Below are 14,934 nucleotides of genomic sequence, written 5' to 3'. Positions count from 1 at the left end.
GTAGAGAAATAGAAACAGAAAATAGGAGTAGGCTACTTTGCTGTTTGAAGCTGCTCTGCTGTTCAACATGATCATAATTGGCAATCCCACTCAATATCTTGTTCCCGCTTTCTCTCCGTACCCTTTGATCTCTTTACCTATAAGAACTTAACCTAACTTCTTGAAAACAGTCAATGTTCTGGCCTTAACTCCTTTCTGTGGCAGAGAATTCCACAGGCTCCCACTCTTGGAGTGAAGAAATCTTTCCTCATCTCAGTTGTAAATGGCCTACCCCATATGTTTAGACTGTGACCCTTGGTTGTCACATCCTTGCGTTTACCTTATCTACTCCTGTTAGAATTTTACAGATTTCTATGAGCTCTCTTCTCATTCTTCTAAACTCTAGTGAACAGAGATTAGATTCTATTCCCTACAGTATGGAGACAGGCCCTTCGGCCCAACAAGTCCACACCCAAAGAGTAACCCACCCAGACCCAATCCGCTTCCCTATATTTACTAATGTACCTAATACTATGGGCAATTGAGCATGGCCCGTTCACCTGATCCGCACATCTTTGAATTGGAGCACCCAGAGGAAACCCACGCAGACATGGGGAGAATGTGCAAACTCCACATAGACAGTTGCCCAAGGCAGGAATTGAACCCGGGTCCCTGACGCTGCGAGGCTGTGGTGCTAACCACTGAGCCACCATGCCACATAGTCCTAACTGATCCAGTCCCTTGTTATATGTCAGTTATATCATTCCAGTAATCAGTCTGGTAAACCTTTGCTGTAATCCCTCCATTGCCAGAACATTTTTCCTCATTTTTCCTGTGTGGGCAGCACGGTGGCACAGTGGTTAGCACTGCTGCCTCACAGCACCTGAGACCCGGGTTCATTTTCCCGACTCAGGCGACAGACTGTGTGGAGTTTGTACGTTCTCCCGTGTCTGCGTGGGTTTCCTCCGGGTGCTCCGGTTTCCTCCCACAGTCCAAAGATGTGCAGGTCAGGTGAATTGGCCATGCTAAATTGCCCGTAGTGTTAGGTAAAGGGTAAATGTAGGGGTATGGGTGGGTTGCGCTTCGGCGGGTCGGTGTGGACTTGTTGGGCCGAAGGGCCTGTTTCCACACTGTAAGTAATCTAATAAGGAAACTGAAATACTCAAGGTGTGGTCTCACTGAGGCCCTGTGCAATTTCAGCAAGACATCTCTTCTCCTGTATTCAAAATGTCTTACTATGAAGGCCAACAAAACATTTGTTTTCTTCAGTATCTGTTGTACCTACATGCTCACTTTCATTGATTGGTGTACAAAGACACACACGTCTTGTCTATCTCCCTCTTTCCTAAACTATCATCGTTCAGATAATAATCTGCCTTTCTGTTTTCCCATTAACGTGGATAACCTCACATTTATAAACATTATACTTCATCTGCCGTGCATTTGCCTACACACTCAACATTTTCAAACCACATTGAAGCATTTCTGCATCATCCTTATAGTTCACTCTCCCACCCAGCATTCTGTCATTTGCAAACTTAGATATTTAGTTCCTCCATTTAAATCATTTCCAAATATTGTCATTAGCTGGTGTTCATGTGTGGGTTTCCTCTGTGATGCCCCATGAAACATTAGCTGCCAAAAAAATCTATTTATGCCTACTCTTTGTCTCCGATGTGCCTAGTACTGAATCCATGTCAGTATACCATCTCACTCCCATGTGCTTTGATCTTGTATATGGAAGCTCATTGAAAGCTGTCTAAAAGTCCAATTAAACCACATCCAATGACTCCCCAATCAACTCTGAATTGCATAGTATGATGGTATGAGGCTTGAACTGCCTATGATAAATTGGGGAACATTACTTTAAGGCATGGTAGTGTTTGGCAATGGCAAACATTTAAAGAATGTGTGGATGAGCTACAATAATTGCTCATTCCTGTCTGGCACAAAAATAAAATGGAAAAGACAGCCTGACCATAGCTAACAAAGGAAATTAGGGACAGCATGTGATCCAAGGAAGGGCATACAAATTAGCTAAAAAAGTGCAGCACCTCTCTGGATTGGGAGCAATTTAAATTTCATCAAAGGAGTTCAAAGGGACTGATTAAGAAAGGGAAAATAAAGCATTTCAAGGAGTATATAAATTAGTTGTAAAAATTTCTAGAGATATTTAAAAATCAAAAGATTAGTGAAAACAAATGTGGGTTTTTTATAGACCGAAGCTGGGGAAGTTCTAATGGGAAACAGAGAAATGGCAGATCAATTAAATGCATATTTTGCTCTGAGTTCACAAAAGAGGACACAAGTGACATCCCAAAAATATTGTGAATACAACACATGAGAGGAAAGAACTGAAGGAAACCACTAATGACTACAAAAATGGTGTTGGGGAATTGATGGGATTAAAGGCCAGTGAATCCCCACAGTCCAATAATCAACGTTCCAGACTACTTAAGGAAGTGGCCCCATAAATAATGGATGCATTTGGTGGTCATTTTTGAAGCTGGAACAATTTTTATGGAACAGAGGGTAGCTATAGTACTCTACTATTTTAAAAAAGAAGTAGAGAGGAAACAGGGAATTATAGACTGGTTAGCCTTATATCAGAAGTGGGGAAAATGCTACAATCTCTTATAAAAGATTTATTAACTGAGCATTTGGAAAACTGTAACATGGTTGGACAGAATCATCATGGATTTCGGAAAGGGAAATTAAGAATGACAAATCTGCTAGAATTGTTCGAGACAGCAACTACTTGATTCAATAAGGGATGAGACTGTGGATGTGGAAAGGTTTACAGAGGAAGTTAAATTTCAGGCCTTGGATCCCAGGCAACTGAAGGAATGGTCCCAACAATGGAATGATTGAAATACAAGATGCTGAAGAGGACAGAGTTGGAACAGTGCTGATAACTTGAAGGGTTGGAGTGCTAGAGGAGATTACAGAGAGAGGGTGGCAGCAGACTGTGGCAGGGTTTTTAAACAAGGAGGACAACTTTAAAATCTGGGCATTATTTAACTGGGGGTCAGCATGGGTGAGTGAACACAAGGTTGTTAGATGAACAGGATTTCATGCTAGTCAGGATATAGACAGCAGAGCTTTGGAATGACCTGAGGTTTACAGAGGGTACAATGTGGGAAGCTGATCAGGTATACATTGGGACAGTCAAATATAGTGGCAATAAAAGTCAGAGATGCTTTCCCATAGAAGATCAGCTCAGGCAGATGAAGGGCCAAGATCAGGTGATTTTATAGGAATGTATGTAGGAATAGGCAATCTTAGTGAATGCCTGGATACATGGTCAAAAGATGATCCTGGCATCAGATATGACACAGATTCCCAACACATTCTGGTTCAGCCTCTGATATTTGCCAGAGAGAGGGATGGACTCAGTGATGAGGGTTCAGAGTTTGTGGCCAAAGACAATGGTCTCCAGCTTCCTAATATATAATTGCAGGAAAGAAGTTGAAAAATGTGTTGCTGGAAAAGTGCAGCAGGTCAGGCAGCTGCCAAGGAGCAGGAGAATCGACGTTTCAGGCATAAGCCCTTCAGAAATGAGGAGGGTGTGCCAAGCAGGCTAAGATAAAAGGTAGGGAGGAGGGACTTGGGGGAGGGCATTGGGAATGTGATAGGTGGAAGGAGGTTAAGGTGAGGGTGATAGGCCGGAGAGCGGGTGGAGGCGGAGAGGTCGGGAAGAAGATTGCAGGTCAAGAAGGCGGGGCTGAGTCTGAGGGTTGGGACTGAGATAAGGTGGGGGGAGGGGAAATGAGGAAGCTGGATAAATCTGCATTCATCCCTTGTAGTTGGAGGGTTCCTAGGCAGAAGATGAGTCGCTCTTCCTCCAGGCCTTGTGTTGCCATGGTCTGGCGAAGGAGGAGGCCAAGGACCTGCATGTCCTTGGTGGAGTGTGAGGGGGAGTTAAAGTGTTGAGCCACGGGGCAGTTGGGTTGGTTGGTTGGTGCGGGTATCCCAAAGTTGTTTTCTGAAATGTTCCGCAAGTAGGCGGCCTGTCTCCCCAATGTAGAGGAGGCCACATCGGGTGCAGCGGATGCAGTAAATAATGTGTGTGGAGGTGCAGGTGAATTTGTGACGGATATGGAAGGATCCCTTGGGGCCTTGGAGGGAAATGAGGGGGGAGGTATGGACGCAAGTTTTGCATATCTTGTGGTTGCAGGGGAAGGTGCCGGGAGGTTGGGTTGGTGGGGGGTGTGGACCTGAAGAGGGAGTCACGGAGGGAGTGGTCTTTCTGGAACGCTGATAGGGGAGGGGAGCGAAATATATCCTTGTGGTGGGGTCTGTTTGGAGGTGGCGGAAATGACAAAGGATGATACGATGTATCTGGAGGTTGGTGGGGTGGTAGGTGAGGACCAGTGGGGTTCTGTACTGGTGGCGATTGGAGGGGCGGGGTTCAAGGGTGGAGGAGCGGGAAGTGGAGAAGATGTGGTGGAGAGTATTGTCAACCATGTCTGAGGGGAAATTGCGGTCTTTGAAGAAGGAGGCCATCTGGGTTGTTCGGTATTGGAATTGGTCCTTCTGGGACCAGATGTGATGGAGGCGAAGGAATTGGGAATATGGGATGGCGATTTTACAGGGAACAGGGTGGGAGGAGGTGTAATCTAGGTAGCTGTGGGAGTCGGTCGGTTTATAGTAAATGACTGTGTTGAGTCGGTCGCCCGAGATAGATATGGAGAGGTCTAGGAAGGGGAGGGAGGAGTCTGAGACGGTCAAGATAAACTTGAGGTCGGGGTGGAAGGTATTAGTAAAGTGGATGAACTGTTCAAACTCCTCGTGGGAGCACGAGGTAGCGCCGATACAGTCATCGATGTAGCGGAGGAAAAGGTGGGGGGTGGTGCCAGTGTAGTTGCGGAAGATGGACTGTTCCACATATCTGACGAAGAGGCAGGCATAGCTGGGGCCCATGCGGGTGCCCATGGCAACTCCTTTGGTTTGGAGGAAGTGGGAGGATTGGAAAGAGAAGTTGTTCAGAGTGAGGACGAGTTCAGTCAGTCGAAGGAGGGTGTTAGTGGAAGGATACTGGTTAGGTCAACGGAAAAGGAAGAAGCGGAGGGCTTTGAGGCCTTCGTGATGGGGGATGGAGGTGTATAGGGACTGGATGTCCATGGTGAAGATTCACCTGCACCTCCACAAACATCATTTACTGCATCCGCTGCACTCGATGTGGCTTCCCTCTACACTGGGGAGACAGGCCGCCTACTTGTGGAACATTTCAGAGAACACCTCTGGGACACCCGCACCAACCAACCCAACCGCCCCATGGCTCAACACTTTAACTCCCCCTCCCACTCCACAAGGACATGCAGGTCCTTCGCCTCCTCCTTCGCCAGACCATGGCAACACGACGCCTGGAGGAAGAGCACCTCATCTTCTGCCTAGGAAGCCTCCAATCACAAGGGATGAATGCAGATTTCTCCAGATTCTCCCCTCCCCCCACCTTATCTCAGCCCCAACCCTCGGACTCAGCCCCGCCTTCTTGACCTGCAATCTTCTTCCCGACCTCTCCGGCCCCACCCGCTTTCCGGCCTATCACCCTCACTTTAACCTCCTTCCACCTATCGCATTCCCAACACCCCTCCCCCAAGTCCCTCCTCCCTACCTTTCATCTTAGCCTGCTTGGCACACCCTCCTCATTCCTGAAGAAGGGCTTATGCCAGAAACGTCGATTCTCCTGCTCCTTGGACGCTGCCTGACCTGCTGTGCTTTTCCAGCAACACATTTTTCAGCTCTGATCTCCAGCATCTGCAGAGCTCACTTTCTTTTTTCTTATAATTGCAGGAAACTTTGGCTCATTCTGTATTAGCTGTCAGACAAGCAGGAGGACAATTTAGAGACAGTGAAGGGACTAAACAGAGTGGAGGTGAGGTAGAACTGGGTGTCATCAGCACATAGATGAAAACTGAATTACTTTCAGATGATGTTGCCAAGTAATTGAGAAAAAAGCGCGAGTCATAGATAGATCCTTGAGGTACAGCATTTTGGTTGGGAATTAAAAAACAATTGATAGTGAATCTCTGGCTACAATTAAATGGATAAAAATGGAACCAGGTGAATTAGTCTAACTTACCTCATCAACAGTGGAGGAGGATGGTGTGATCAACTTTCTGATAGGTTGCACACAGATCAAGATTGAAGAAGGGGGTTACCTATTCATAGAGAATATGATTCTTGACTTCAATTAATGTCATTTCAGAAATATTGTCAGATGGATATTGGAGGGATTCAAACATAGAGTTCCTGGAAAGTTGGGAATAAATTTAGGAGGTGATGCTCAGGAAGGCTATGACTCAGTTCCTACCTGCTACTCAAGGACTTTCTCTTCAGTGAGCAAAGGAATTGTGGGTGGATTTGATCTCCACCTGTTCCTCATACTGTGCTGTGCTATTTATAGGCAAATAGTGCAATGTTTAGAAAACAGGGATTTTCTCTCCGGGCTAGAGAGCTGTTGAAAGCTCTATGTTGCTTCTTTTTGGAGTGGTGCTTTGAATTAAATGTGAATCCAACACTTTACTGAGGAGTGGACCTTCCTCAGGGTCCAGGACACTGGAGTAGATGTCCTGCCTGACTGTTGGTGGCAAAACAAGGCTGGTAGTTCCTCAATGCTTGAACTGCAACTGGGATTGTGCTGTTTCCTGCTGGTAATGCATCCACCTGAGACCCCGGATCATGGAAGGACCCAGGCCATAGGCAGGTGATGGTAGAGTGCAGGTTACAGGTTAAGGGAGCAGGAGGCTGGCAGCAAGGACATGTGCTGGCTGTCAGCAACCAAGCCCATCCAGCCACTCCTGGAACTCTGGGAGACACCCAATGGAGTGTGCTGTTGAGGCTTTTTCCATGGGAGACTCCTGCATGCTTTGGGTGTATATGGAGCCCTTAAAGTGGCATTCAGTTCTCAGTTTGAGATATCCATTGGCATTGTGGCAGATGGGCTATCCTGCCCACATTTTATCAGGGGAAATGCAGGAAGATGGCAGGGTCCCCGCTAGTATTATATTGCCCAATTAAATGACCCCTGTCAAGATCACAATCTGTTGGATGCAAGATATGAGATATGGTGAGGGTTCTGAAGAGAGGAGTACAGAATATGTGTGTAGGAGGACAAAGAGGTGGAGTGTAATACAGCACAAATAATTGGAGTGGTGAGAGGAAGTTGAGGATGGAATAGGTCATAGAGATATACAGTATGGAAATAGACCGTTTGGTCCAACTTGTCCATACTGACCAGATATCCTAAATAAATCTCATCCCATTTACCAACACTTGGCCCATTCCCCTGTAAACCCTTTCCATTCATATGCCCAATAAGATGCCTTTTAAATGTTGTAATTGTACCAATTCCTCTAGCAGCCCATTCCATACAAGCACCACCCTCTGCATGAACAAGCTGCCCCTTAGGTCCCTTTTAAATCTTTCCACTCTCACTCTAAATCTATGCCTTCTCGTTCTGGACTCGCCATCCCAGGGAAAGGACCTTGTCTATTTACCTAATCCCTGCCCCTCATGATTTTATAAACCTCTATAAGGTCACCTCTCAACCTCCAATGGTCAGGGAAAATAGTCCCAGCCTATTCAGCATCTCCCTATAGCTCAAACCCTTCAACCCTAGCAACATCCTTGTAAATCTTTTCTGAACACTTTCAAGTTTCACAATGTCCTACTGAGGGGGGTGACCAGAATTGCACACAATATTCCAAATGTGCCCAAACCAATGTCCTCAACATGACCTCCCAACTCCTATACTCAATGCACAAACCAACAAAGGAAAGCATATCAAATGCCTTCTTCACTATCCTAACTACCTATGACTCCACTTTCAAGGAACTATGAAACTGCACTCCAAGGTCTCTTTGTTCAACAACACTCCCCAGGACTAATGTTGGACGGAATGGAACTGGAAGTGGTGCAAGTATTGAGCTGATTTAGGACTCTTGCCTTGACAATATGTTGAACATCAGAGAAAGTCTTTCAGAATTACTTGCAGATACTGGGAGCTAGTGTATTCAGTTCTTTAGCCACTTTTTTCTTGCTGTCTTCAGACAAATTATCTGGATGGTTTCCTATTGGGGAAAACATTAAAATCCCCTCCTTCTGTAACCATCTGCACCCAGATAATACTAGGTACCACTCTCTGCAGCTCTTGTAGCCATTTCGGTCAGGCTACAATGATTTTTTGCAGCCCAAGGGCAAGTCCCATTTAAGAGGTGGAAGCAGCTTCTAAGTAGCACCAACAACAGACTCTTACTTCAAACAAACAAACATCCATAATAGGCAATATGTGTGTCACTGTTCCCATATTTGATTTACTGTAACATAATTTAAGATACCCCTGAGACCACACCAACAGGTATATTCATTCACTTCCACCTCCGGCTGACAGCCATGGTCAAATTTCCAGGCCAAAATATTACTTCTGTATTTATGGTACTTCCCCTTCTTGGTTCTTCCTTTATTGTGGTCATTCAACTGCCTTATCAAAATTTGGATATATTGCATAACAATAGCCTATGTGTAAAATATATTAATCAAGGATAAAATTGAATAAAGATTACATGCAAAATTCTTCTGTCAAATTTCAAACTAACTTAAATCTCTTAGGACAGTTTATGATAGCTGATAATTTAAAAATCCAACAGGATGTATCACCGAGCCAATGTAAAGAGTTAACTGAGTTGTATTTAGAAGTTGTCATGAAATCTAAAATCCCAGATCAATTGTGCAGTCCATCTTCAATGGTGAAAATTGTCTTCGATTGCCATGTGAGCAATGCGGAACAAAATCAGGAAGTGAGGGAAGTACAAAACCTGTACTTAATGTTGTATTTGAATTTCACTTTAAATTGCAAGTTGTTGATAACTAGCCTATAAAATAGTCCTAGTCATTTTCAGAATAAAGTCATTCATTGCAGCTTGTTTTTAATAAATCTGAACCCTGTCTTCTTTTGTTTGTCTGTTGCTCAACTCACATGAATTGTCTATGAGTCTGAAAGGGCTAATGCTCATTTGGGTGCAGAAAGCATCATTCACTGTGATAATGTCTTGAGAACCTTGGTCAGTATCAAATAGGAGCTTGAGGACACAGATCTGAGGCTAGTGTTTTCCCAACAATCTCTGAAGCATGTACATCATATTCATGTAATGTGTAAATAGTTGCAGGTGTGCCATAAACTTTATCTTGTTTATTCAACAAGATACTTCCAGTTAGACCTGAAAGATGGCATTCATGCTCAACCACTTTGGACTTGAATAACTCACACACACAATACTTGTCTTTCTATGCCTTTCCGCTGATCTGCAAGCTTTTAAAGCAGAGGCAAAGAGATCAGTTCATTTTAGTGGAGCTTGTACTATCATGGCCTTCCTAATAATATTGAATCACACTATAAATGTAATAAATGCCAAATAAACTATAATACAATGACAGTTGATCTAACCTAAAATGGAATTGAATACTGGTGTTAAAATAATACATTAGATATTACACCTTAATCTGAAGTATCATCTTTCTTAGAGTTGAATTGTATTTTCTGAATTGATGCTGGATTAAACAAAATCTCTCCAGGAATTAAACTCATGCCAGTATAGTCAGACTAATTGTAGTATCATAATCTTATCCTTTTGATGGCAGCTGTATTTTAGCTTATCCTACGGTTTCCTCAATGCCATTTACTGCGTTTGTACCAGATATCATTGAAATTATTCACACCAAAAGTTATTTACCATTCAAAGGCTAAGTTATATGATGGTGATGATAAAACTTGGAACAAATTAGTTATCCAACTTACCAGTTCTATATGAGTTAGCTGTTGTGCCAGGGTATATGGATCATTGCAAATACTCAGTACATCTCTTTGAATGGATGGAGGCTTGGTTTTGATGATAACCAATTTATCGGACACACAAGCATTGAGCTTCACTATGTTTTCTTCACCTTGATTTAGAGTTGTCAGTTTTTGGTCCAGTGTTTGTAAAAGCTGATTCATTGTCTTCCAATAACTCTGGGGGAAAAAAGAATATGGTGGGTCATCACACACAGACTCAGTAAATGATTATACATTCTTTATGTATACTTCCAGTACATATGACGAGTCCACAAATGCTATACAAATGCAAAATACAGGGAATTGTGGATTCTGAAAATCTGAATGAAAATAAAAGTGCTGGATATGCATAGGTATGGCAGCATCTTTGGAGAAAGAAAATGTTTCAGGTTGATGACCTTTCTGATGAAAGAATGATACGTGGGATGCAACTTAATGGCCTCTCTTGGACCATATTCAGAAACTAGAAGGGTATTATTTAGGTGGGGTGATGGAGTACCTGAACTCACCTGCCATCAGGATTGTCAGGACGGGTAAGTCTATGACCGAACTTCCCACCTTGCCATAAATTGAAGCCCATCAATGGACAATTAGTGACTAACTCAGTGGTGGAGGCTTTACGTACATGTGACATGTGTGACATGTAAGGACTGTGTGTCCTGATTGTCATCTCTCAGGGATGTCCTTCATTCAAAGGCTCAAAGTGACATTAAGAAGGGGGTGGGGCCTGCTGATAACCAACATCATACCCTTGCTGCTGAAGTACCTATGCTCCCTCTCCCAACCAGTACACCCCCCACCATTATTTATCTAAGGCCTGGGTCACGCCTCAATTCTGGGTCTCTAGTAGTTGCTGTCCCAGCAGTGGTCTTGGACTCCTGGTGGTGTGGCCTTTCAAGAAAATTGCAAGCCTCTGCTTGGCCAGCAGTTCTCAATTGGCAAGTTTCCAAGGGGTCCTGGATCTCAGGAAAGGTCTGCCAATGATTACTTAAGTGTCTGAGTGGCACATAATACCATCTGGCCTTACTGGAATAGATAATGTGGCTCCCACTGGCTTTTCAGCCAGCAGGCAAGACCCTACCACATCTCATAAAATCAAGTCCATTTACTCCTGTTCCTTTCCACAGATATATTCAATGCCATACTTGTTTCATTTCCAAAATAAATTGAACATGCACTGAAATGCTCAATCTCTCACAGTGAGACTGTAATTAAAAATGGAAAAGCTAACTGATTTCCCACTCCTTGAACCTGGAAAAATCATCTGAAATACAATTTCAAATCATATTTGCATTGAAGTACCCTACAAACTTTTACATATTTTTATTAATGTAAGTATTTGCTTACATAATGCATTCTGTAGATGTTGTATATGGATCAGAAATGTCAATAGTAGATTGAGTGCAGTAAGCATGGTGGTGTCATGGAGACTTGGTTAGAGTCAAGGAGGCGCTTACTGGAGACAGACCTGAGACTGGTGTGCTCCTTTCAGGTCTTGATTATTCTGTATTGTGTAAACAGCTGCAGTAATGTACTAATGTACTTAGTAAATAATATACTAAATAAAAATGTACTAAACTTCATATTGTTTATTCATTAGGACACTTAAGTTAGTTGAGAAAGGTAGCCTAATCCATGCAAGAATATTTTGGCTTGAAGGGACAACCCACACAACATGGTGACAATGTGGACCCTTGCCACAAATTAGTGAGCAGCGGTGACCAGCACTACTTCTAAAGAATGTCAACTAAGATTAACTATAATTTAGGCTCTTAAGAAAAACCAGGGAAGAAAAGGCATGCTGGTGAGCCAGAAAATTTCAAGAGCTGCTGCTGATCATTGACAGCAGTGAAGCCCACAAGCCTCCTGACAACACTCAACTCAGAAGAATACATTCGAGAATGACCAAGAAGCATTCCAGGCCTGACAGAAGTTGCTCATCAGCAGAAGAAACTTATAGCTCCAAGGAGAGCAGGTGAGCAAGCCAGACCACGAGAATTACGGAAGTTAAAATCAAAAACTCATGTTCAAAGGGGAAACTTTAAACAGTGTGGGAACTTAGGGTGAAGGGCAGAAATAGTTTTAAAAAGCTTTTGTACCAATTAAAAGGAATCCTAACTTCCTCTCTGGCAGCCTGCAAGACCCATATATCAGGTGGGAAAACAAGAAAACAATAAGTTAGCTGAATCTAGTGGACACAAGACTGATTCAGACTTCAGTTATATTGCCACTCTCACATCAATGTAAAGGCATCATCCAAATTAATAGAAAAGCTATGGAGAGGTCCCAATCTGAATCTGAAACATACTGAAACTAACAATACATGACCCATTAGGGTCATTTTGATTTAGAACATGTGGAGAATAATTCCAGTGCGATATGGAAATAATTTTGGAAAGCTGCACTTCTTGGATATGTTATCAACTTAATGCAGAATCTTTAAATATTATCTTAAAATATTAAAAAATGTATTGGCAAAGAACAGAGCTTTCTGCATTTACTTGAGTATGCATACACAATATACTTTTTTAGTGGACAGAATGAAAATTACAGCTTGCAGTAAAATACACAAGGTGCTGCCTATGATGCACTTTGTGACTGCCTATCGCAAACTCAAAGTACAGTATTAAAAATTCAGTCAAGTCTTGACCACTGCTTCATTTTAAATAGGTGATTCCAGGATTGATATTTAGCACTGATAGAAAGGAAGATATTGATTATGAATTCAATGCAGTAGAGTGGCAATCATCTAGCTATGAAATGTAACAGATCTATAGCACATTGTCAGGAAGGAAAGTAAAGTGAGGTTGGTTTGAACATTCCATTAGGTTTTGAGCTATTTATTGTTTTTGTTCTCAATCTTCATTAAACTTTAAATTATTATCTAATTATTTTCACATTGGAAATGTTTGATCTTAATGCAATCACAATAACATTTGCAGGAGAATGATTATGTATTCTTTGCATCTGGAACGTTTATTTCCTGGTAATGTTGTTCTATTAATCACTAGTCAAATAATTTACTCAAACAAATATATTAATTAGGATGAATTTATCCTTAATACATAATTAAACTGTTGTCTGCCAATTACTTTCCACTTACATTAGCTTTTTTTTCCATAGATAACTCGGCAGCATTAATAATTTATTGCTAAATTATTTTAATACTCTGTTAGAGATTTTCAATTATGTTTATATCAGACTTTATACCACAGGGCTTTCTATAATAATCAAAAGTTAAACAAAAACTAATAGGTTAAACCAGTACTCAGCAAAATATGGGAATAACCTGATTTCGTGCTTGCAAAACAAGCATACATGCAGAAATTTTAAATTTTGAGGTTTCATTATTTATAAAACTCACCTCATCACAAGGAGCTATCCTGTGGATCATGTCCTTTAGATGCGCAATCATTCTGTCATCCCGAAAATCGGATGGGAAAGTCTCTGTCCATTCTGTCAGCAGCTGCATTATCTTAGGTCCAAACTTTTTAATTCGTGCCTAAAGACCAGTAAAAAAATGATATTATTATAGCTGAGACCTAAAACAAGTACAGAGCTCAAACATCTAAATGCCTTTAGTGCTAATCTAAGGCCCAGAATGATATCTTACAACAGTGGCTAGACCAAAGTTACTTTAATAGCTGTAAAGTGCTTTAAGATGGCCAGTGGTTATGAAAGGTACTTATCTGAGGAAAATTTCTTTCACCCAGAGAATGATAGATATATGGAACATGCTGCCCGAGAGGGTGGGAGAGGCATGCACTATTGCAACATTTAAGAGGAATCTGGATGAGTACATAAAATGCCAGGACACAGTCAGCTGTGGATGAAGTGCTGGTAAATGGATAAGTGCAATTTGATGTTTGTTGGTCAGCATAGATATGACAGGCTGAAGGGCATGAATCTCTTCTCTCTGACTCTCTAATCTATGCACAAGTCTTTCCTTTTTCTTTTCATCCTGTTAGCTTCACTATTTAAATAAGATTAGAATGTCAGCCTCACTGAAGTCTCTCCAAGGAGTTCCCACAACATTTCCACTTCGAGTCATAGAGTCATACTTCACTGAAACAGAGCCTTCAGACCAACTCCTCCCCACTGACCAGACATCCTGATCTGACCTAGTCCCATTTGCCCGCAATTAGCTCATATCCCTCTAAACCGTTCCTATTCATATACACATTCAGATGCCTTTTAAATATTGCAGTTGTATCTGGCTCCACCACTTCCTCTGGCAGCTCATTCCATACACACATTACCTTCTACATGAAAGGATTACCCCTCGGGTCCTTTTTAAATCTTTCCCCTCACACCTTAAATGTATGCCTCTAGTATAGGACTTCCCCACTCTAGGAAAAAGATCTTGGCTATTCAAGCTGTCCATGCCCCTCAAGATTTTATAAACCTCCAAGTTCACCCCTCAGCCTTCGACACTCCAGAGAAAAACGTCCCAGTATATTCAGCCTCTCCATATAACTGAACCCTCTACTCCCAGCAACATCTTTGTAAATCTTTTATGCACTCTCTCAAGTTTAACAACATCTTTCTATAGAAGGGCGACCAGAATTGTACACAGTATTCTGAAAGTGGCCTCACCAATGTCCTGTACAGCCACAATGTTATGCCCTAACTCCTATACTCAATATTTTGACCAATGAAGACAAACATACCAAATGCCTGTCTACCTGCAACTCCACTTTTAAGCAGTTGTGTACCAGCACCCCTAGTTCTCTTTGTTTGGCAATACTCCCCAGGACCTCACCATTAACTGTGTAAGTCTTGCCCTGGTTTGCCTTACCAAAATGCAGCACCTCACATTTATCCAAATTAAGCTCCATCTACCACTCTTGATCCATTGGCCCATCTGATCAAGATCTTTTTGTACTCTGAGATAATATTCTTCACAGTCCACTGAACTTTTGGTGTGAGAGCCAAAGGGACAACTGAAGCAGTTTATAGGGCTAGATGGTTTGGAGGATTTGAAATACTTTCAGCTTCTAATAGAGTGATATGCCAATGCAGAACAGCAAATCTATTTTACTTCATTTGATTTCCATTCCTTCTTAGAGAACTTTAATCTTTTTTGACCACAAAATGAATAATTGGTTAAACTGAATTGA

At 42.2% G+C, this 14,934-nt stretch overlaps 1 protein-coding gene across 3 annotated transcripts in view; it reads right to left on the bottom strand.

Moving 5' to 3' along the window:
• LOC132823404 (ras-GEF domain-containing family member 1C-like) overlaps positions 1 to 14,934 on the bottom strand; it is an 84,652-nt gene that overhangs the window by 17,654 nt on the left and 52,064 nt on the right. For all 3 annotated transcript variants that reach the window (XM_060837207.1, XM_060837209.1, XM_060837210.1), the window contains 2 exons: positions 13,179 to 13,316; positions 9,779 to 9,991 (listed from right to left, as the gene is read on the bottom strand). In XM_060837207.1, coding sequence (XP_060693190.1) covers positions 9,779 to 9,991; positions 13,179 to 13,316 — 351 coding nt within the window. The remainder of the gene's footprint in view (positions 1 to 9,778; positions 9,992 to 13,178; positions 13,317 to 14,934) is intronic.

This window comes from Hemiscyllium ocellatum, chromosome 16 (assembly GCF_020745735.1).
Source record: "Hemiscyllium ocellatum isolate sHemOce1 chromosome 16, sHemOce1.pat.X.cur, whole genome shotgun sequence".
Taxonomy (NCBI): domain Eukaryota; kingdom Metazoa; phylum Chordata; class Chondrichthyes; order Orectolobiformes; family Hemiscylliidae; genus Hemiscyllium; species Hemiscyllium ocellatum.
The sequence above is the reverse complement of the archived record's forward strand: the minus strand, read 5'-3'. Positions and strand labels throughout refer to the sequence as shown.